This window comes from Sciurus vulgaris (assembly GCF_902686455.1).
Source record: "Sciurus vulgaris genome assembly, chromosome: 3".
Classification (NCBI taxonomy): domain Eukaryota; kingdom Metazoa; phylum Chordata; class Mammalia; order Rodentia; family Sciuridae; genus Sciurus; species Sciurus vulgaris.
In genome coordinates, this window is record NC_136463.1 from 14,593,856 (window position 1) to 14,615,328 (window position 21,473).

Here is a 21,473-nt window from a genome sequence, read left to right on the forward strand (position 1 = left end):
AGTTCATTGGAATCATAAAGTTTCTCTATTATATTATGATTGTCAGGTAAACGCTTAGTTCATGTTGCCATTTTTAAAAATGTGGATTTCACAGTTGCATTTCTAGTATAACCTTTCAAGGATTTTGTTGAAGTTGTTGAAGTTATATCTGAGCATAAATGAATGTGTACTTGTATTAGTGTTTAAAGGAAGCCTATTTCCTTCTAACTTATTTAACTGATAGAATTGATTTCCTTATGTATAAAATGTGGATTCATATAAATGTTATTCTAAAAATGAATTCTTGATTATTTTGTTTTGGAAGACCTACAGTAGTCTGAAAATTCCTTGAAGAGACAAATGACTTCTTTATTCATTCAATAAGTACTTACTGAGCTACTTGTACTAACATGACAAGCACTAGATGATAATACGGAATAAAATCAGTAGACCCACCCCTTTCTTTTCAGTAAATATTCTAGTGGGGGAAGACGGACAAAACCAGGAGTGTAAGAAATGATGTATATCAGAGATAACTACTGTGTTGAGAAACTAAAGCAATGTATGCATGCTCCTCAACTTGATTGGGATTATATCTGATAAACCTGTCATAAGTTGAAAATACCTTAAGTCAGAAAATCATTGAATACTTAGCTTACCACACATAACTTAGCAACATAGTGTGCTGTACAGTATCTGTCATTTACCTAGTGATCATATACCTGACTGGCAGCTGCAGTTCCCTGCTAATTGTCTAGCATTTTGACAGTATTCTCTTGTGTATCACTTGCTAGCCCAGGAAAAGGTAGAAATTTGAAGTACTGTTTCTATTAAACATTGTTTGCTTTTGCACTGTTGTAAAGTCAGAAAATCAAATGGTGAACTATCGTAGGTTGGGGGTCTGTCTGGATTTTTCTAGGTTGGAAGATTGGAAGGACGCCTTAAGGAGGCATCAAGTGTAAACTATGATTTGAATGATAAAAAAGAACTAAGCCTAGGGAGAATAGGAGAAATGAGTATTCTAGGTGGAAGGAAAAGATACTCTTCTCAAAGACTAAAGGTAAAATGGACTTTGGAAAGTTGAAGAAACAGGAAGAGTATCAGTATCAGTATGGCAGAAGCCAAGTTGGGAGGGAGAATGATGGGAAATCAGGTCTGAGAGGTAGTTTGTCAAGTTCTCTTTGTAATCCAGTATTCAGATCTACAAATATATGGACTTTATATAAAAAGCAATTAAAATCATTATTTAAATATATAATTGACATAACTTGAATTTCTTTGGTGCCTAAGAGCTTGCTTTTGCCACAGTTCTTAAATCATTGTGTTTGTATTAGTCCTTTCATTTTCTTATATGATAGGTGATTGTTATTGTAGAGAACTCTACTTTTGATATTTAAATTGATAACTTTTTTCCTTGCTACTTTTAAATAGACCGGCATCTGAATATTCTAGTCCTGGCAGACCTCTTAGCTGCTTTGTTGATGAGAATACTCCAATTAGTGGAACAAATGGTGCAACGTGTGGACAGTCTTCAGATCCCAGGCTGGCGGAGAGGAGAGTCAGATCTCAGCGACATAGAAATTACATGAGCAGGACACATTTACACACTCCTCCAGACCTGCCAGAAGGCTATGGTATGACCGACCACTAGCTGAGGAAAATTAAAGAGTGGCTTACTAATTTTAGTTTGCTAAGAAAGAAAATTAACTTAAAAATTATTAATCTGGGTTTTCGGATTTTGCATGAAAATAAACGTAATTGTAAAACCTCCCAACTTTGAAAAGCCTTCTAACTTTTAGAAGACGACCTAACCAGTGTTTGATGAATCACTTTAGCTTTTTTGCTCTTTTAAAATGAAATGTGACTAATATCTTATCACAAGTATTGTGAGAAAACTGAATCATAAACAACTTTGCAAATAGGCACTGTATAAAGATAAGGTAGCATTATTATTGATAAAGGTCATCTGAAGTAAACATACAGTGTGATTTTTGATTTTAGATAAACATATTTAGGAATAACTTCAAAGGCATATTTCTTATGGCATTCAATGTATTTGTTTTTTCTATAATTTTTCATATCTGAGTGACTGGATTATTATAAATGATTTAGTCTCATCTTTGTATAAGATGATTTTACTCTTATACAGTTTCATGGAATTGTAGAATTTCATGTGGAAGATAACATGAATCTTCTAGTTGAATCAACTTTTCTAAATCACTACTTGCAAACAATAACATGTTATGCATTTGGCTGGCATTCCTTGCCCTCTTAGCACTGACTGTTAGGTAAATTACTTTGGACTGATAGTGACACCTACTGACCAAGATTGGAAATTACATGATCTAAGTTTTTTTTTAAACTGGAGTATTTTAAAAAACTATTCTGCAAATTCGTGATTCTAATTTTATTTTAAAACATATCTTACGGAAGGCAACAACTTGGGAAGCTGAGGCAGAAAGATTGCAAGTGCATAGCCATCTTCAACAAATTGCAACTTGGCGAGATCCTATCTCAAAATGAAAAAGGGTTGGGAGTATGGTTCAGTGGTTAAGTGCCCCTGGGTTCAATCCCTGATACCAAAAACCATAAAGTTTAGCTTTTTTTTTTTTTTTTCCCCCTTTTGGCACTGGTCATTGAAACCAGAGGTGCTTTACCACTGAGCCACATCCCTAACCCTTGTTATTTTTATTTCGAGACAGGGTCTCACTGAGTTGCTTAAGACCTCACTTGGTTGCTGAGGTTGGCCTTGAACTTGTGATCCTCTGCTTCAGCCTCCCGAGTCACTGAGACTGTAAGCATACACCACTGTACCGGGCCATATTTAGCTCTTTAATTTGGAAAAGAAATTAACTATCTGCTAACTGTGCTATGCCTCATAGGTTACTTACTTTAGAGTGTGTGAAATAGACAAATGTCAGTTCACATCCCAGGTTTGCCATATTACATTGAGCATAGTATTTAACCTCTGTGAACCTCAGTTTTATCTTCTATAAAATGGGGAACCAATAGTACCAGTAGTGTAGGTTTGTTGCCCTACACTACACTAGGTTTGTTTGTATCATTGTAATGATACAATTTTATGTGAAATATCTGACAGAGTGGCATAGAAAGTACTCAATAAAATTTAACTGTTATTGTCAATGTACAGATCTTAGAATAAAGTATCTCCTGCCATTTCTCTTTGAGATTATAAGGCAAGCTATTTGGAGTAGGAGAGGTTATACTTTTACAATATTTGTGTGATCTAGATTGAAATTTTTTCGTACAACTAAAACATAGAAATAAAGTAGATACCAAGACTGAAATTATTACAGCTGTTATCTTTAACTGATTTTAATCATTTTTATGTTTATAGTTTTTTAAAGTTTGGAATTTAAGAGTATAGACTTAGAAACTTATAAAGAAGTTTCTGCTAATAAATATTAACAGTAGTTTTGTTGTCTTGTATATTGAATTTTCTCATTAGATTTTTAAAAGAAAACTGATTTTGTTGCTTAAGAAAACAAAAACTGAAGGAACCCTTTTACAGAATTCTTCTTCAACCTGGTTTCCTTACTTTATACTCAGTGGCTTTGAGCTCATTTCATCTTTGACTTCTCTCTCCCTAGTATGCACACTTGATGTTAACTTCTCTTCTTTCCAACTTGATTATTTTTCCATCTTTACCTGTTTATCACTATATAATGTGTCTCTTATAGCTCATCTTTTTTGTGACTGTGTTAGCCTAATTCTAGTCTAAAGAATACATTTCTGGCCCAGTATTGTGGCGTGTGCCTGCAATCCTACTAATTCAGAGGCTGAGGAGGAGGATCACAAATTCCAAGCCAGCCTTAGCAACATGGGTCCTAAGAAACATAGCGACACACTGTTTTAAAATAAAAAATAAAAAGGACTGGGGATTGACTCGGTGATTAAGTGCTCCTGGGATCAATCTCTAGTTTTAAAAAAAAAAAAATCACTTCTTTAAATTAATATTGTGACAATCTTATTTTCTGTTTTCCATTGCAGTGTTTAGTATTTGCACTACATTATAAGTTTAGTTAGGTTTTAGATAGCTGGCCTGTAACCCCCATATAATTGTTTCTAGGGAACAGAAAAGTGATTTGTGAAGCTGTTATTCATAATGAAATAAAGTGGTAATTTGGAAATTTTCCCCTATTAATATGTCAACCTAGTGTATGTAACGGTGTTTGATTTGGACATTCTGAATGTGTTTTTAGTATTAGTTTTCTTTATTTTACAGAACAGAGGACAACACAGCAAGGTCAGGTATATTTCTTACATACTCAAACCGGTGTGAGCACATGGCATGATCCAAGAGTACCTAGGTAAGAACATATTTTAAGTACTCCTCATACCATGAGTATACATTTTACTTTGGATTTCTTGCATTTTTAAAAAAATATTTAACTTTTAAAAGTAGTTTATATAAATGTTTGACTCTGACAGTCATTTCAGTTTAACATTCAGTAGATAATCTTAACCTATTTCTCTGCAGTCCCACCGGTTCCCTGCACCAGTGTACAGTTCCCTTTTCTGATTCTCTTAAAAAAAGCAAGACAGCTGGTCATGGTTGCATATGCCTGCAATCCCATTGTAAACTAGGCAGGAGGATCAAGTTCAAGTGCAGCCTCAGAAATTTAGAAGGGCCCTGTCTCAAAAGGGAAAGAAAGAGGTTGAGCTGAGCATGTGGCTCAGTGGTAAAGCACCACTGGGTTCAATACCTGGTATCAAAAAAAAAAAAAAAAAAAAAGGGCAGGGCAAAACATGGGCTAAAATATTCCCTTTGAAATAGGTAGGTGATTGATTATTATTCTTTCTGGTTAGGCTTTTTTTTTTTTTTTTTTTTTTTTTAAGTTCAAAAAATTAATCTCATATAAATTATTCAGTGATCTTTTATATGTTCCTTAATGAAGTTTCATTTTGATGTAGAAAGGAAAACAAGGGGCTGGGCATGGTGGCCCACAGCTATAATCACAATTCCGGAGGCTGAGGCAGGATCATGGCAAGTTCAAGGCCACCCTCTACAATTTAGTAAGACCTTGTCTCAATATGAAAAATAAAGGGCTGGAGTTATAAGTCAGTGGAAGAGCACTTGCTTAGCATGTACAGGGCCCTGAGTTTGACCTCCAGTACTGCAAATGAATAAGTAAACAAATAAAGGAACAAACTCACTAAAAAGGGCTGAGGATCTAACTTAGTTGTAGAGTGCCCCAGCTTCAGTCTCTCGTACCAAAAAAGAATAAAGAAGACAACTTGGGTTAATTCAGTTCCATTGTATGTAAATATCAAAACTTATACATTTGAACTATAGGCATTGCATTCGCTAACCAAAATGTCAATTATCTTCTTATTTTCAAGAAGAAGGAATGAAGGACTGGGGCTGTAACTCAGTGGTACAGTGCTTGCCTTGCATGTGTAAGGCATTGGGTTTATCCTTAGCACCACATAAAATAAATAAATAAGTAAATAAAATAAAGGTATTGTGTCATTTTCAAGTAAAAAAATTTAGAAAAAGAAGATGGAATGACACAAATAGGTTCAGTAATTTAGTATAATTTTAAATACATGCTGGTATTAAATAATGAGTTTTTCAAACATTTAGTTTTCTTAAGTTTTCTTTTTTTTTTGGAACTGGAGATTGAACCCAGAGGCACTTTACCACCAAGCTACATCCCCAACCCTTTTTATATTTTATTTTGAGACACGGTCCTGCTGAGTTGCCCAGGCTGTCCTTGAATTTGCAATTCTCCTTCCTCAGCCTCCCTAGTAGCTGGGATTATAGACATTTTTCATTGCCAGCTTGACTTGTTTTCTAATGAACAAGTGCAAAGTACCAAGTAGTGCAGTCTACCCTGCCAAAAACCTTGAATTTCAAGTTCTAAATCAAGTTTCTATTGTACATGTGTTCCTTTGTAGGATGAGGATGTTTTGTACGTCAACACACAAACATAAAAAAACCCATGGAGTGTCAAGAGAACTTTCCTTCCTAAAACTGACTCAGACTTCTCTCTGTAACTGAATCAAAAAACAGATGTGACTAGCTGTTGTTGGGTTGCTTTGATACTTGGTATTTCATAAATAAAACGATTATAATGAAAATATTTTATTTGGTTATATAATTTAATTAGAATCTTTTGAGAGTGGCAGCCAGGGAAATATGCTGTCACTAATTACTGTATCAAGGTTGCCATTTCTTGGCACTATAAAATGTTAATTTTTAAGAAGTAGTAGAGAGGGTATTTTCTATCTTTTCAATTAAGCTTGTGAAAAAAATCCAAGGTCCTAACTTTTAGAAATCAGAGTTTTGTTAAATTATGAAAAGAAATGTTTTGGATTCTGTTTATCAAATTGAAGATAAAGAATAAGCTTTTCTTTAAAATTATTTAGTCATTAATAAGAAATATAAAGAAAAATTATTTTGTAGTAGCAAGAAAGATGAACTTGAGTTATCTGTTGAAAGAGTATAATATAAGCTGACAGTGGAAGTTGACATTTAAAGAGATTTCAGCATCACTGTTGGGGATTGGGAATATGGTCTTATTCTTTTTTTTTTGAGTCTTTTTAAATATCTTTTTAAATTTGTTCTATTTAGATATACATAATACCATGTATTTTGACATACGTACATGGAATATGACTTAGATAATTAGGATCCCATTCTGTGCTCTATTTTGGGGGGTTGGGGGAGGTGGGTACCAGGGATTGAACTCGGAGGCACTTGACCACTGAGCCACATCCCTATCCCTGTTTTGTATTTTATTTAGAGACAGGGTCTCACTGAGTTGCTTAGTCCCTTGTTTTTGCTGAGCCTGGCTTTGAACTTGAAATCCTCCTGCCTCAGCCTCCTGAGCTGCAGGGATTACAGGCGTGTATCACTGTGCTATACCCTTATTTTTAAGGAAACATTTTCCATGAATGAATGAGAGGTTTCTATAAAGTTTTAAGAATATTGGCACCTGTTTTGAACACTTCATGAAATTATGCCCTGTATTATTTTTCTTTTTATTAGTCTATGTGCCTCAAATTATCTTAAAATTTTATATTTTATCTTTTGTTTTGAAAATTTTTTTAGCAAATGCCTTTTCTATGGAGGATCCTTTATTAAAGCAGACTATATTTATTTAAATGCCATCACTATTTAAAGGCATTTATAAAACTGTATAAACCAGAAAATATGAAAATAACTTCATTTAAAAATACCCAGTATACTTAAATTTATCTGAGATGTCCCATTTCATCATGCTTTGCATTTCTGTTTAAAGTACTGATTAAGATCTAATTATTCATTTTATTGCATGCTGGCTGTAGTCTTGAAGTTTAGATTGATTGGTTGATTGATTGATTGTATTGAGGATTAACCCAGGGGTGTTCTACCAGTGAGCCACATCCCTAGCCCTTTTTGGTATTTTATTTAGGACAGGGTCTTGCAGGGTTGCTTAGGGCCTTGCTAAATTGCTGAGGATGGCTTTGAATTTGTGATCCTCCTGCCTCAGCTTCCCAAGTCACTGAGATTACAGTTGTGCACCACCATGCCTTGCTCACATTTGTATATTTATGGCTACATAGCATTCCATTTTTCTGTAATCAGTTCCTAGTTGGACATAAAAATTATTTCCAGTTTTCTACTTTTATAGAAGGTAGAGGCTTTAGAGCTCTCCTGCGTATGACTACAGATTAGTAAAATTCTAAATAAAATAATACAAAATTAGTTTCTGTATTATATTGGTAGAATTCCTCCTCCTTTATATTTTCATCATTGATTTTCACTTCTAAAAGTTCCATTAAAAAAATCACCATTTATTTTTAATACTGTTTCATCGATAGTTCAGTGGTACCTTTAAAAAACTGCATATCATAGCTGTTCTCATTTTGGTCTCTGACAATGCTTGGGTATCTGATTCTGAGGTTTATTGTTTCTACTGACTTTGACAGTGGTGTTCTTTTCTGAAGTGTTTGGTGATTTTAGACTGTGATTTTATTATTTGTTCTTGATTAATGGGGTTCTCTGAACCTGAAGTGGGAATTTAGGTAGTTTTCCTGGAATCACTTCATCCTTCTGAGTACTTAGTTTCTGAGGAAGTTTTTAGTTTCCTTTCCCAACTTTGCAGCTGGCTTCCTCTCTCCCCACTGGCCTCTCAGGTACCAGCTCTACCTCCGTTTCCTCCCTCTCTTCCCTTTTTTTCTCCCTCCACCCCCACTCCTTTTTTAGTAGAATTCTTGGAGTTTTCCTTTGCCTCTTTTGTGACTAGCTGTGTCTTCAAATATGTTTCTCTTTAAACTTTAGTTGTTCTGTAGCAGGGGGATCTCTTTCTCTCTCTCTCTCTCTCTCTTTTTTTTTTTTTTTTTTTTTTTTTTTGGTACTGGGGATTGAACCTAGGGGTGCTCAACTACTGATCCACATCCCCAGCCCTTTTTTAATTTTATTCAGAGACAGGTTCTCACAAAGTTGCTTAGTGCCTGGCTGAGTTTGGCTTTGAACTCACCATCCTCCTGCCTCAGCATCCTGAGCTGCAGGTCAAGAGGATCTCTTGGAGCGCCTCTAAACCGAACTCAAAACCATCATTTCAACAAAGCTATGAGGGCCTCTATGTGCCTATTATCATGTGTCACTGAGACCAAGCCATTATTTGAGGGGGGAAAAAAAAAGTCTTTGTCTACTTTAACTTTTAAAACATGATTTTAAAGAATCTTGTCACTATAATTATGTTCTAGTTTAAATCTACAGTAGGCATGCTGCTGTTATCTTTTTCTCCTCTCCCCACAAAGGCAAACAGCCTTAGTGTCTAGATGCCTGAGCTTTCTGGGTCACTTTCAAAGAGTGGCATTTCTTTAGCATTTACAGGCAATTCCAGTAGCCTGAAGTGTTACTTGGGCTTGAAATGACCTGAGTATGTTACTCATTGTTATGTGAGGCCTAAGTGGGGTCATGGAAGACAGTGACCTCCTTGTCCCCATGGATGATGACAGCGACTTTGGGATCTTCACTCCGAAAGATTTTTGTTCTAACAGTATAGAGGATAGAATTTTATAATCCTGGTTTCATTATGAATAGCCAAAGGGAAGCAATGCCTAGGGTCAGGTATAGGAGAGTGGTAAGGAGCTTCCATGCCCACTCTGGGGATATCACCTCCCTAGCACCTTAATGTTTTTAATAATGAAGCTCCTTATCTCATTCTTTAAGGTCCTATAAATTCTTATCTGTATGTAATAGTATTTTAAGTGTGTACAGTATAACAACAGTGGCCTTTGATCCATTAAAAGCCTTTTAGCTTTTTTCATTGCAGCATTAAGCCTTAGTGCATTCTTCCTTAGGTGTTTTAGAGTCTTTATTCACAAGTTTATAGATTTCAGAAGTCAAAAAGAAGTAGTTATCCTTTAAAAAAAAATGCCATGATTATTTTCAGGATCATAAACTTCTTTTTTATTTTTATTTTTGGTACTGGGAATTGAACTCAGGTACTTTACCACTGAGCCATATCCCCAGCCCTTTATATTTTTTATTTTGAGACAGGATCTCGCTAGCTTTGAACTTGTGACAGGATCATAATTTCAATAACATTTCCAGTTTTGCTTTTTTGAAAGCTTGAAATTACTCATGGAATGGACATTTATTTACACAGATTTTGTGATGTAGTAAAGAAAGAAATAGTTGAAGTGAAATTTTAGAAAACATTTAATTCCTTTTATCACTGATACTTTTAACACAGTATTTTCTGTCAAACAAATATTGAAGTATAGTTTATGTTGGCAAATGTTGTGATTGCTTTTATTTTAATTTAAAATCTGTGTTACATTAAAGTCCAGAAACTAACTTACTAAAAATGTAGGCTTTGTGATAAGTTCTTCTGAGCTGTTTATGGATTGGGTTTTGAATATGCAGTTTGTTAAACCACTGGGAATTAAATATTCCAGCTCAACATCTCAAGTTTCTGAAACAATACATTTTCTCAGACTTCATGGAATTGTTCTGTGTCATTTACACTTGCTTGGCTCGGCAGGCACAGCAATGAGGTATTTTTTACTTTATATTTGTTTTTGCAGGGATCTTAGCAACATCAATTGTGAAGAGCTTGGTCCTTTGCCTCCTGGATGGGAGATCCGTAATACTGCAACAGGCAGAGTTTATTTCGTTGACCATAACAACAGAACAACACAATTTACAGATCCTCGACTCTCTGCTAACTTGCATTTAGTTTTAAAGTAAGTTTTTGAAACAATACATGTAAAAATGCCAGTTGGAACAAGAGGGAATTGATAGGTACTTTTTATAATAAATGTGAGAGAATGTCTGATCTCTTCAATTTATGAGTTATTTTTATTTATCAAATTTTATGTAAGAGTGTGACAGAGTTTATACTGACCTGAGTATTTTAATTCTGCTACAGTGCTTAAGTAGGAACTGATCTTGAAATATAGGTAAAAGGTATGTATTGGAAGTACTCAAGTGAGAGGACTTTTCCCCAGAGGCAGTAACTTCACAGAAGTTGAGGCTAATATTAGTGACTAAAACTTTAGTAGCTTATTGTGTGCAAAGTATTGTTCTTTTACTTTATATGTATTAGCAGTTTCTTCCCCAGAAATTCCTCAAGGTAGTTACTACCCTTTACATGGACAAGGAAACTGAAATATAGAGGTTGATTTTCTGTAGGTTGTTAGGCAGTAAGTGGCCATGCCCAGAGATTCATACCAGACATCCTGGCTTTAGTTGGCTGTTAACTCTTACACTGAGCATTGTTTGAAAATGTTATTTGCATCCTTTGCTTTTCTTTTCCCTCTAGTTGTCCAGTTTTTTCCTAACTTTGTTGTTTTGCTGGCATTGCCTTCTGAGTAAGGGGATAGATAAGGAAAAGAGAGAAAAGGAAACTTCATCACTAAGCGAAGTACCAAAGGGTCTTTTTCAAGAATTCTAATGAAACTCTGTGTGTGGTGGCAGTGGTGGTGGGGACTGACTCTGCTTCTGAGCTATATCCCCAGCCCTGGTAAAAACACTTTGACAGTGGCATATCAATAAGGTTCTTGGCCTTAGACTTCGAAAAACAAGGTTCTCTGTGACTCCAGAATACCTTAGCATCTAGCACCTCTAAACAAATGATATTACCTGGTCTATCTTCATCATTCCTTACTTACATAATAAGTACTCAGAAGTGAAGTGCTTATGATGAATGTTAAAATGTTAAACTGGGCATGTTGTCACACTCTTGTAATCACTGCTTTGGGAAGCTGAGGAAAAAAGAAAGTTTGAGACCAGCCTTTGGGCAGCGTAGCAAGACCCTATCTCATAATAAAATTTTTTTTAAATATTGGGGATATAGCTCAGTGGTAATGCATTTGTCTAGCTTATACCCAGCTCACCCCCCCACTACCATAGTTAAAGCTAATTCGGAATGACTTTGGAAATTATCTGTTTCATTAATCTTTTTGGACTAGGTTTCATAAAGCAAAACATTTACACAAGAGCTACCTACCAGTTGTTTAGGATAACAGAATAAAGCATTTGAAATATCTATCCATGGTTTCTTTTTCAAAATATGTAATCTTATTATGCCAGTAGATCTTTATTGTGGATAGAAGATTCTAAAATTTTGGTTTCAAATTAAATTCACAAGTATTTGGCAGGTTTACAGTTTGTAAGCACTTGAGGAAATACTGAGAATTCTGGGCTGTTTCTGTGCATTAGAATCTATAGTCTGCCCTTTAAGTAGCACTGCTCTGGGGCACTTGCCTGGTGGTTGAATTGCAACATCATAAAGTATTTTTTTTCTTCACCTCTTAGTATGGAAGCACAACTTTTCTAGAGTAGCTATTCTACTTTAGTCTTTTACCAGCATTATATGAGTTCTGGTTGCATGAGAACCTTACTAGTACTTGGTATTTACTTACTAGTACTTTGTAATTATAATTTGACAGTCTGATGCTTTATCTCAATGTGACTTTAATTTGCATTTTCCTAATTATTAATGTGGTTGAGCACCTTTTCATAGGTGATTCATACCAGACATCTTGGCTGTAGTTGGCTGTTATTAGGTTTATTGACCACTTGGATTTCCTTTTTTTGGTAGAGATCCTCTTCACATCTTATGACCATTGTCTATTGAGATCAGAGTTTTTTGTTGGCCTGTTGATCAGTTTTATGATGTTTTATATAAATTGTTTACATCCTTTGCTTACTTTTATAATGTGCCCTTTATATTTAAAAATTTGAACTGTAGATCAATTTTTTGATGCATTTATAGTTTTGTCTTTACTAGGGAAGTCTTTAATCCATTGGAACTTTTTCCTTTGTGTGTGGATTTAAGTGGCATGTGGGGGCAATTAACTGGGATTGGTGAGATGATAAGGAATCTCTAAGATAGTGACATTCTCTACTGAAAGTTTTTATTTTGTTTTAGTATTATCACTATTTGATATCTTCCTGCTTCCCCCACCCCACTGGACTCAGACTTATTTAAAAAGAGGGCCCATAATCTACGCATTTTTCCTTCTTCAGTATGTAGCATACCCAAGTGTTTGATAAATGTATATTTATTAAAGACTCAGACTTCTGACTCTTTAGGAGGCCCAGAAAAGTCCTAAGAGGTTAGTTTTATTTTATCTTCTTTCCTCAGGAGTTTGGAGTTTGACTTGATGTTGCCAGTGGAACATTTCAGTAGAATAGTTATAGGTCCTCTGTCTTTTGACTGAATAGTTAGTTGTATCAAATAACTGAATTAAAAGTAGTGTTCTGAAGGAAGGACTAGAGGGGATGATTAGAAATGTTGGTTGTCTTTTCCGTTTGAGTAGATTACAGGAAGTAATTTGAAGAACAATTGACTGCTCTTCTGATGGTGATTATTTTTCCAATTCTGTTTATTAGCTTGCATTAATATCATCAACATTTCTGTATCTCAAAGTTTTATGGTCATTCCCAGTAGATAGTTCTCATGTGAAATTTTCGTTTTGCACTGGGGGTTGAACTAAGGGGAACTTGGCCATTGAGCTACATCCCTAGTTAAATTGCTGAGACTGACCTTAAACTTGTAATTCTCCTGCCTCAGCCTCCTGAATCCCTGGGGATTATAAGCAGGCACCACCACTCCTGACCTGAAAGTGTTTTCTTTTTTTTTTTTTGGTATCCTCTCTCCAGTATCTCTGAATAATTGTGCTGTGAAAAAGCTTAAGCGTTTGTGTATCTTTTATTTTTTTTGTTTTTAAGAAGGGCAGAATTTCAGAAATCCAGTTGACAGTGTCATCCGTAAAGTCTCCAACCTGATAAATCTTCTCTGGAATTTATAGTCCTGTTATATTAGACAAAATATGTAAAAATTATTCACAGAATTTAAATTTCTATCAGAAGTTAACTTAAAATTGAGAAAGGACTTAGTTTTTATATAGATATAAAATGTAAAACCTAATTCGTATGTGAAAGTGAATTTATTATGTTGAGGTATAAGAAACAATTTTAACCTCAAATTGATGGTTTTAAAAAGGATATTCATCTGGGAGCAGTGGTGCATGCCTGTAATACTAGTATCTCAGGAGGCTGAGGCAGGAGGATTGTGAGTTCAAAAGCCAGCCTGAGGGGCTGTGGTTGTGACTTAGTGGTAGAGTGCTTGCTGAGCACATGTGAGTGAAGCACTGGGTTCGATCCTCAGCACCATATAAAAAAATGGACAAATAAAATAAGGGCATTATGTTCATCTTTAACTACAAATATTAAAAAAAAAAAAAATCCAGCCTTAGCAACTTAACCAGGCTCTAAGCAACTCACTGAGACCCTGTCTCTAAATAAAATACAAAAAAAGGCTAGGGATGTGACTCAGTGGTTAAGTGTCCCTGGGTTCAATCACCAGTAATTTAAAAAAAAAAAAAAAAAAAAAGGATATTCTTAAGGCATCAGTTTTAAAATTTAACGTTGTTATATTAATCCTTATATATCTTAGGATATGTTGGGTAGAAGACTCTTTTAACATTAATGCTTTATTTCTATTTTTAAAGACCTTTGGAATGTGTTTTAAATATGTGTTAAAAGCCAGTTATGGTGGCACATTTTTATAATCCCTGCAATTTGGGAGGCTGAGGCAGGAGGATCACAAGTTCAAAGCTAGCCTCAGCAACTTAGCTAAGTCCTAAGCAATGGAGACCCTGCCTCAAAATAAAAAATAAGGGATGGGGCTGTAGCTCAGTGGTTAAGAACCACTGGATTCAATCCCTGGAATCAGAAATAAATGAATAAATAAGAAAGTCTGTTAAAGGAATTTTGGATCTAAATATATGAGCTGTCAAATACATTGTTATCTAGTTACTTGGTAGATCTGATATGGTTCTTATTTTCTCTTTGGAATTTTTCTTTTTCCAAAAAATGTTATTGGAGTATGGCTATTGCTGTCAGGCTATTGTTATCTGACTAATCATGAATTGCTGAAAGTAGTTTAACCTTTAGTCTGAATTTTAGAAGAAGCTCTGATATATGGATTTTATTGTTATATAACTTTCATAAATATTTTTAGATGATTTTGATTTTTAATTAGTTTTTTTGTAACTTGTTTCAGCATTTAGGAAGTAAGAACTGATTGCAATAAAATCATAGAAAGGGTACTTTATCTGAGCCAGAAAATAAGATAGTGGGGCAAGTTATATTTTAGAGAGGAATCTCCTATTCAAACTAAGAAGAATTGGGAATCTATTATTTTGAGAGGAAGTGATGTTACCTCTTAGAAATATGTATTAGGCCTATTTTATATAAAATGTTCAGGAGGATATTATTTAAGTCCTTTTTTATGCGGTACTTTAATCTCCCCCAAACCCCTTCTATAATACTTTTGGTGTTATTCTTTTTAAAGGGAAGTTTTTTATATTCTGAAGATTATGCAGTTCCTGTGAGGCCTCAGCACATAATCTGTTAGTGATGGTACAGTGTTGATAGACTATTGCAGAACATTGTCATTGGGATTCAGTAAATAACTTGTCAAAGGTCACATTCTTCTAAGAAATCATTTTTAATCTTTTAAAAAAATTTTCCTTGCTTGAAAACACTTTATAGATTTTTTAACCCAATAACTATATTCATTGCAGTTAAAATGACTAACATATACTCTGCTTAGTGTGCTCTGAGCACAGTTTAAGCACTATCTTACGTCGTTCTTTTTGTAACTCTATGCTGTCTCCCTCTCACCAATGAGAAAAATGGAGCCTTAGTCACCTAACTTGTTTAGAGGTGTAGAAAAAGTGTGAGAGCTGGGATTTGAATCCATCCAGTTTGACTGTAGACAGGTATTTTTTTTTCTTCCTGACTTTATTCTTTTAACACTGTTTCCCTTCCTTTGATTGGCATTGCAGGAAGTTATTACTGTAAAGGAAGCTTTTCTGTTTTTTCTTTTTAAAGATGACTGTGGGCAAGGGTTTTACAATTTGAGTCTTCTCTACATGTCAGGTTCACTTATTTCAGGAAAATTGTTTGATTTCCTGATTAAGTCTCTAGACATTGTCAAACACCTTGAAGGGTAGAGGATTGGCACCTGCAGTGTTTCTTGACTAGCACTGACATCAGTCTTTACATAACTGCCCTTTGCACCCTAGTATAGTTGAAGAGATAGACTGCTTTACTGGGTAATTGTGTGTTTCTTTTCCCTACGTATATGAGAAATAATAACTTATGGTGGCTGAATCTGGGATTGTTTACTATTTCAGTTTTAAACCTTTTCCGTTTGCAGGTCTTTTTTGTCTTTCACACAAGGCTTTGTGCATGAGCTTGCTCTCTCTGGATTTAAAAAATAAAGGTTTATTGAAATATAATTGACATACAATCAACTGTAAATTTTTATACAGTTTAACATATTTAACTTGTTATATACCCAAATATCTCACCACTTGAAAGTGAACATATCCAAACATATCACTCCAAAGGTTTCTTCATGTCCCGTTGTAATTTCTCCTCCTCTCCCTCCCTGTGCTGCTTTCACCTTGTATTAGTTTCCCAAGGCTACTGCAACAGAATACCACAAATTGGGTGAACAACAGAAACTAATTCCCTCACAGTTCTGAGGCTTGAAGTCCATACTGAGGGAGTCAGCTGGGTTGGTTCCTTCTGGAATCTCTGACGGAATCTGGTACATGTCCCTTTCTTGCTTCTGGCGGTTTCTGGAAACCTTGTGTTTTTCGGCTTGTACACATTTCACTCTAATGTTTATCTTCCAGTCATCTTATAGGTTTCTTTCCTTTGTGTCTACATCTAAATTTCCCTCCTCTTACAAAGATAACAGTTGCATTTAGGACCAACCCAATGCATTGTTTTCTCATCGTAGCCTGATTTTATCTGCAAAGATCCTATTTCCAAATAAGGTCACATTCACAGGTCCAAAGAGTTGGGACTTCAACATGTTTTTGGAGGGGACAACCCACAAAACTCCCTTTTGGATTTTAGGTAAATGGAATCATAACAGTATTTTTGTTTGGTTTCTTTTCCCCAACATAATTTTGAGCTCTGTCTCTGTTGCATGTATAGTTCATTTCTCTTTATTGTTACAATGAAATATCATCTGAGTTGTTTCCAGTGTTTGGCTATAACAGATGAAACTATTAAATAAGCATTTATATACAAGTTTTTATATGAATATATGCTCTAACTTTTCTTGGGTAAATAAGTACTTAAGAGTAAAAAGGCTAAGACATTTGGTAGATTTATGTATAACTTTTAAAGAAATTGCCAGGTTGCTTTTCATAGTGTTGTACCATTTTACATTCCCACCAGCCATGTGCATGAGGTCTTGCTCTGCATCCTTGCTAACTCTTGGTATGATTAACCTGGTTAGTTTTAGACATTCTAATTGGTGTGCAGTGGTATCTCATTCTTTTTTAAAAAATTTTTTTATAGATGGACACAATACCTTTAATTAATATTTAATTAAGCTGTTTAGTTTTTATTTTGTTGAGTTTTTGAGAGTTCTGGGATATTTACATATATGTCAGATATATGCTTTCCAAAGATTTTCTCCTAGTCTGTGACTTATCTTTTCATTTTCTTATTGGTGCATTTTGTAAAGCAGAAATTTTCTTTAAAATTTTGTTAAAGTTTAATTTCTCCATTTATTCTTTCATGGACTATGCTTTTATTGTTATATCTAAGAAATCATGGTCTCACACAGGTTATAAATATGTTTTCCTCTGTTTCCAAGTTTTATGGTTTTAGATTTTACATTGAGGTCTGTGATCCATTTTGAGTTGATTTTTGTATCTGGTATATTTTGTATACCCAAGTTTTCGTCACCTCACCCTATAGTACTGGGACTTAAGCCCAGGGCGTCACATACACTAAGCAGTTTTCTACCACTGGGCTATGTCCCTAGTCCCCCAAGTTCATTTTTTAAAAATAGGATTTCATAATTATTTATGAAGTACTTTTTATAACATTGTGTGTGTGTGTGTGTAAAAACACCTTTATTATTATGTTTAGAAGAATAGTTAATATTGACATTTTCAAAAATGCTGTATTTTCTCTGTATGGTTATGTTTCAGACATAAATTTGGCCTGGTATGAGAATCATGATATGTAATGTAAATTAGGATGATCTGTTAATGAACTGAGTTATTTTCATGTATTTTTATCAGAGCTTCCATTACTCTTTTCCTTCAGGTTAGGAGATTATTTGCTTATCTATTTCGTATAAAATTAATTTTAAACTTCAACCCTGTCGCTCAGTATCTGCATAGACATCAGTAATAAATTATGTAACTTTATTTCCTGACAAATTATTGGAATTAACTACTTCATTACATTATAGAGTTCTTTTTAAAATATCTTAAATGCAACTTATTTTATGCCAGGAGAATAAAACAATATCTAGGCAAAGTGTCTCTTAAAATTATTATTATTATTATTATTATTACTACTACTATTGTTATATTTATGATGTACTTGGGACATTATTTTCATGTTGTGGTATTGTATGTGTAATTAGGTCCAACAGTGAATTTTCTTAGTGTCTCTGAATTATACACTTAAAAATGGTTAAAATGGTAAATTTTATATTTATTTTACCATGTATAGACACAGAGATAAAGTCATTTTTATAATGCACTTAGACTTCTTTGTAAAGTGCTTGTTTCTCTGTGACAGTAACTTACACATGATTTCCCAAATTGTTGTAGTGTAGATTATAAAAGATAAACAGGAAGGGTTTCTGCCAAGCTGCCAATTTGAACTTCCGATTGGCTCTTCCAGAAAGACAGACCCTAGATAACAAGTAGTGTTTGGCATATGCCTGAATTTTAACATAGGTGATGGAACAATGTAGAGGAAAATGGAAATAGTACTTGACAAATTTGTTCCCAGGAGCAGTATAAAGCTTCATGGATAAAACTCCATTTTCTAATTCTGTTCATGTGGACTATGTTCTGTTTCTAATTCTGTTCATTCTAGTTCATGTGGACTATGAGAAATAAACTTTGGAGCTGGCTTATTGTTGCTCCCCCACCCCCCAAAAAGAGGCTAACCATATGTCCTAATAAGGCTTGGCAAATGATATATTGCTAGACTTGATTTATAGTCTGATGGTATTTTAAATGTATTTGCAATCTTTTAAATTTAAAATACTTTCATAGTAACATTTCTGTTACTTCCAGTCGGCAGAACCAGTTGAAAGACCAACAGCAACAGCAAGTGGTGTCATTATGCCCTGATGACACAGAGTGTCTGACAGTGCCAAGGTACAAACGAGATCTGGTTCAGAAACTAAAAGTCTTGAGGCAAGAACTTTCTCAACAACAGCCTCAGGCTGGCCACTGCCGCATTGAGGTTTCCAGGGAAGAGATTTTTGAGGTAAACTTAGAAGTCTTTTATTTTTTTACAAGTGTTATTTTAAAATAGAGGAAAGTTAAATTTAGTGTTTTATTATTCCTTTTTCAAAAATACTTTTTTGGGATTCATATCCCTCTTGAGTGAAAGCATTCTCTTAATTCTTTTTTAATTGTGGGGAGTAAAGCCAGTAATATTGGAGATATTCAGTATGTGAGGTAGGCATTAAATGGGATGAAGCGTGCCACATATTCAAGAGTGCCTTGGTTCAGTTTGATCTCTGCATTGCAAATTCTTATTTGTTAATGAATATTATTTTTTAAAAAATTTTATTTAATTTTTGGTATTGGGAATTGAAACCAGGGCCACTTAACCACTGAGCTACATCTCCAGCCCATTTTTGTATTAGGAGTTGCTTTGGACCTCGCTATGTTGCTGAGGCTGACTTTGAACTCATGATCCTCCTGCCTCAGCCTCCCAAGCTGGTGGGATTATAGGTGTGTACCACTGTGCCCAGCCTGTAAGTGAATTTTAAAAGGCCACAAATATTATCCATTCCTCTATTTCTGATGCTTCTGAAAGTTAAGAGACTCTAATTAAAAAATATTATTTTGTCTGATTACTGTTGGACTACTTCCTTAATTTATTGAAAATCTTTCAGTTATATACTTTTATCATTGGAGGATAGCCCTAATACCAGCTTCAAAATTCTTGTCATAATAGGTAGTAGAGGCCAAAGGTAGGGGTTTCCCATTCATTAGAGGATTCCTGTACAAAATATGTTTGGAACCCCAATTATCCTTTTCCTAAAGGATGAACTTTTTTCTTTCAGAGCACTTCTGACCTTATTTGTAGTCTACTGTTCATATTTTAAAAGGATATAAAGCTACCCATGTAGTGAACCACTTTATGATTGCTTGTGTTCTTTTGGAACTGTTTTTCTTACACTTACTTTACTGGTACCTGTAACCTAAAATTAGGTCAACCAACTTTTAAAAATTTGCTGTTCTACCAAATTCTCTTTTTCTTGTGAGTGGAAACATTACTATGGTTCATAGTACCTAGTAGGCTTTTCATATAGTATTTATCAAATAAATTGCTTTCAGAAGGATTAAACTACATCCATTTTTGTTTTTAAAAATTCTGTGCAGTTGAAAACATTTGAAATTTATTCATTGATTTGATGGACAAATTTTACTTTATTTAAATTGTGGCTGGGGATATAGCTCAGTTGGTAAAGGGCTTGCCTTGCATGCACAACACCCTGGGTTTGATCCCCAGCACCACAAAATAAACAAACAAACAAACTGTGTTTTGTTAGTGGGATGGGAGGGAGAGTTTAGTAGGTTAAAATCACCTAATAATAATATATATTAATTTTTTTCAGGAGTCATATCGACAGGTCATGAAAATGAGACCAAAAGATCTCTGGAAGCGATTAATGATAAAATTTCGTGGAGAAGAAGGCCTTGATTATGGAGGGGTTGCCAGGTAAAGACTTGCTTGTCACTTAATGACGTGTGGATCTTTATACTTACAAATTTAAGACACTGCCTGTGATGTAACTTTCTTATGGAGATTTATTTTCTAGTGTTATATTCTCTGATATTTGCAAAACAAGGACAGTCTGTAGATACATTCATAATGAGTTCAGGACATTACTGCTTCCATAAGAGTTATTCTATTGAATGACATAGCTCAGTGAGACTTTTCCTGAAAATAGCTGCAACTTTATGGACTTGTTGTACTTGTTGGCCCTTTGTTTTCACCATCTCTCTTGTTTAGCACTTATTTCCTCTGCTTTACATTGTCAGGAACAATCTTGAGACTTTAATGATTTATTATCTAAATACTGTTTCCCTTTGCTTCCATTGCCCCATTTTTTTCCTTTCGAAATAATAGTGTATATGCGCAGGTCTCATGATGGTCCTTTGAATGTTTCAGTACAGAAGATATAGTGTTTCTGCTACATTCATAATTATACATCAAATCCAATTGATTTATTTCTGATAGCATATACACTATCATAATTTTTTTCCACGTGTGAAAATTCACTTTATGTAAATGTAGGAGAAACAGTATATCTCTGAATCGAAATATTGAAAGGACTATCAAAATAACTCTGCTTCCCTATTCTAAAGCCAACCTACCTTAAATAGTGCTTCCACTAAGTCCTACAGCTGTTATTTAACATCAGTTGTATTGATTCGTAGACTTATTTTCATTCTGTCACCTTATTGCAAATGGTTAATTTCTTAAGGTTTTTATAAAATGTTCTCTTGTACATCATATTTAGGACTTAGTAGTTCTTACGGAATTATGATTTACTCAAATAGAATTCATGTTTGTAGGAAAACTTTATATGCTAGTGGCATCTATATATGGAATTAATAGTCTCAGAAATTTTTTTTTTTTTTTTTTCAAAACAACAGAACTTTTTATTTACTTTTGATCTGCAGCAGCACGTCTGGTAAACATTGGCTTTCGCTTTGCAGCAGGTGACAATCCTGTGCGCCACCTGTGCGTTGAGCACAGAGCAAGCGGGTGGGCTGGGGGTGGGAGGCTGGTTGGTGCCTGGACCCCAGATATCCACCTTTGCTTCTGCCTCTGCCGCTGGCAGGCAACCGAGCATCCGCGGATCCTTCCTCAGCAATCTTTTTTAACTTTATACTGTCAAGATTCTGACAATATAAATGGGATTGCCAGTGAACTGCTTTTT

The 21,473-nt window shown here is 34.7% G+C and overlaps 1 protein-coding gene across 3 annotated transcripts in view; it reads left to right on the forward strand.

Annotated features, from left to right (window-relative positions):
• SMURF2 (SMAD specific E3 ubiquitin protein ligase 2) overlaps positions 1-21,473 on the forward strand; it is a 102,407-nt gene that overhangs the window by 64,605 nt on the left and 16,329 nt on the right. For 2 of the 3 annotated variants that reach the window (XM_079131593.1, XM_079131594.1), the window contains exons 8-12: positions 1,411-1,613; positions 4,226-4,310; positions 10,027-10,185; positions 18,583-18,778; positions 20,142-20,245. In XM_079131593.1, coding sequence (XP_078987719.1) covers positions 1,411-1,613; positions 4,226-4,310; positions 10,027-10,185; positions 18,583-18,778; positions 20,142-20,245 — 747 coding nt within the window. The remainder of the gene's footprint in view (positions 1-1,410; positions 1,614-4,225; positions 4,311-10,026; positions 10,186-18,582; positions 18,779-20,141; positions 20,246-21,473) is intronic. The other variant, XM_079131595.1, reaches the window with a different exon arrangement.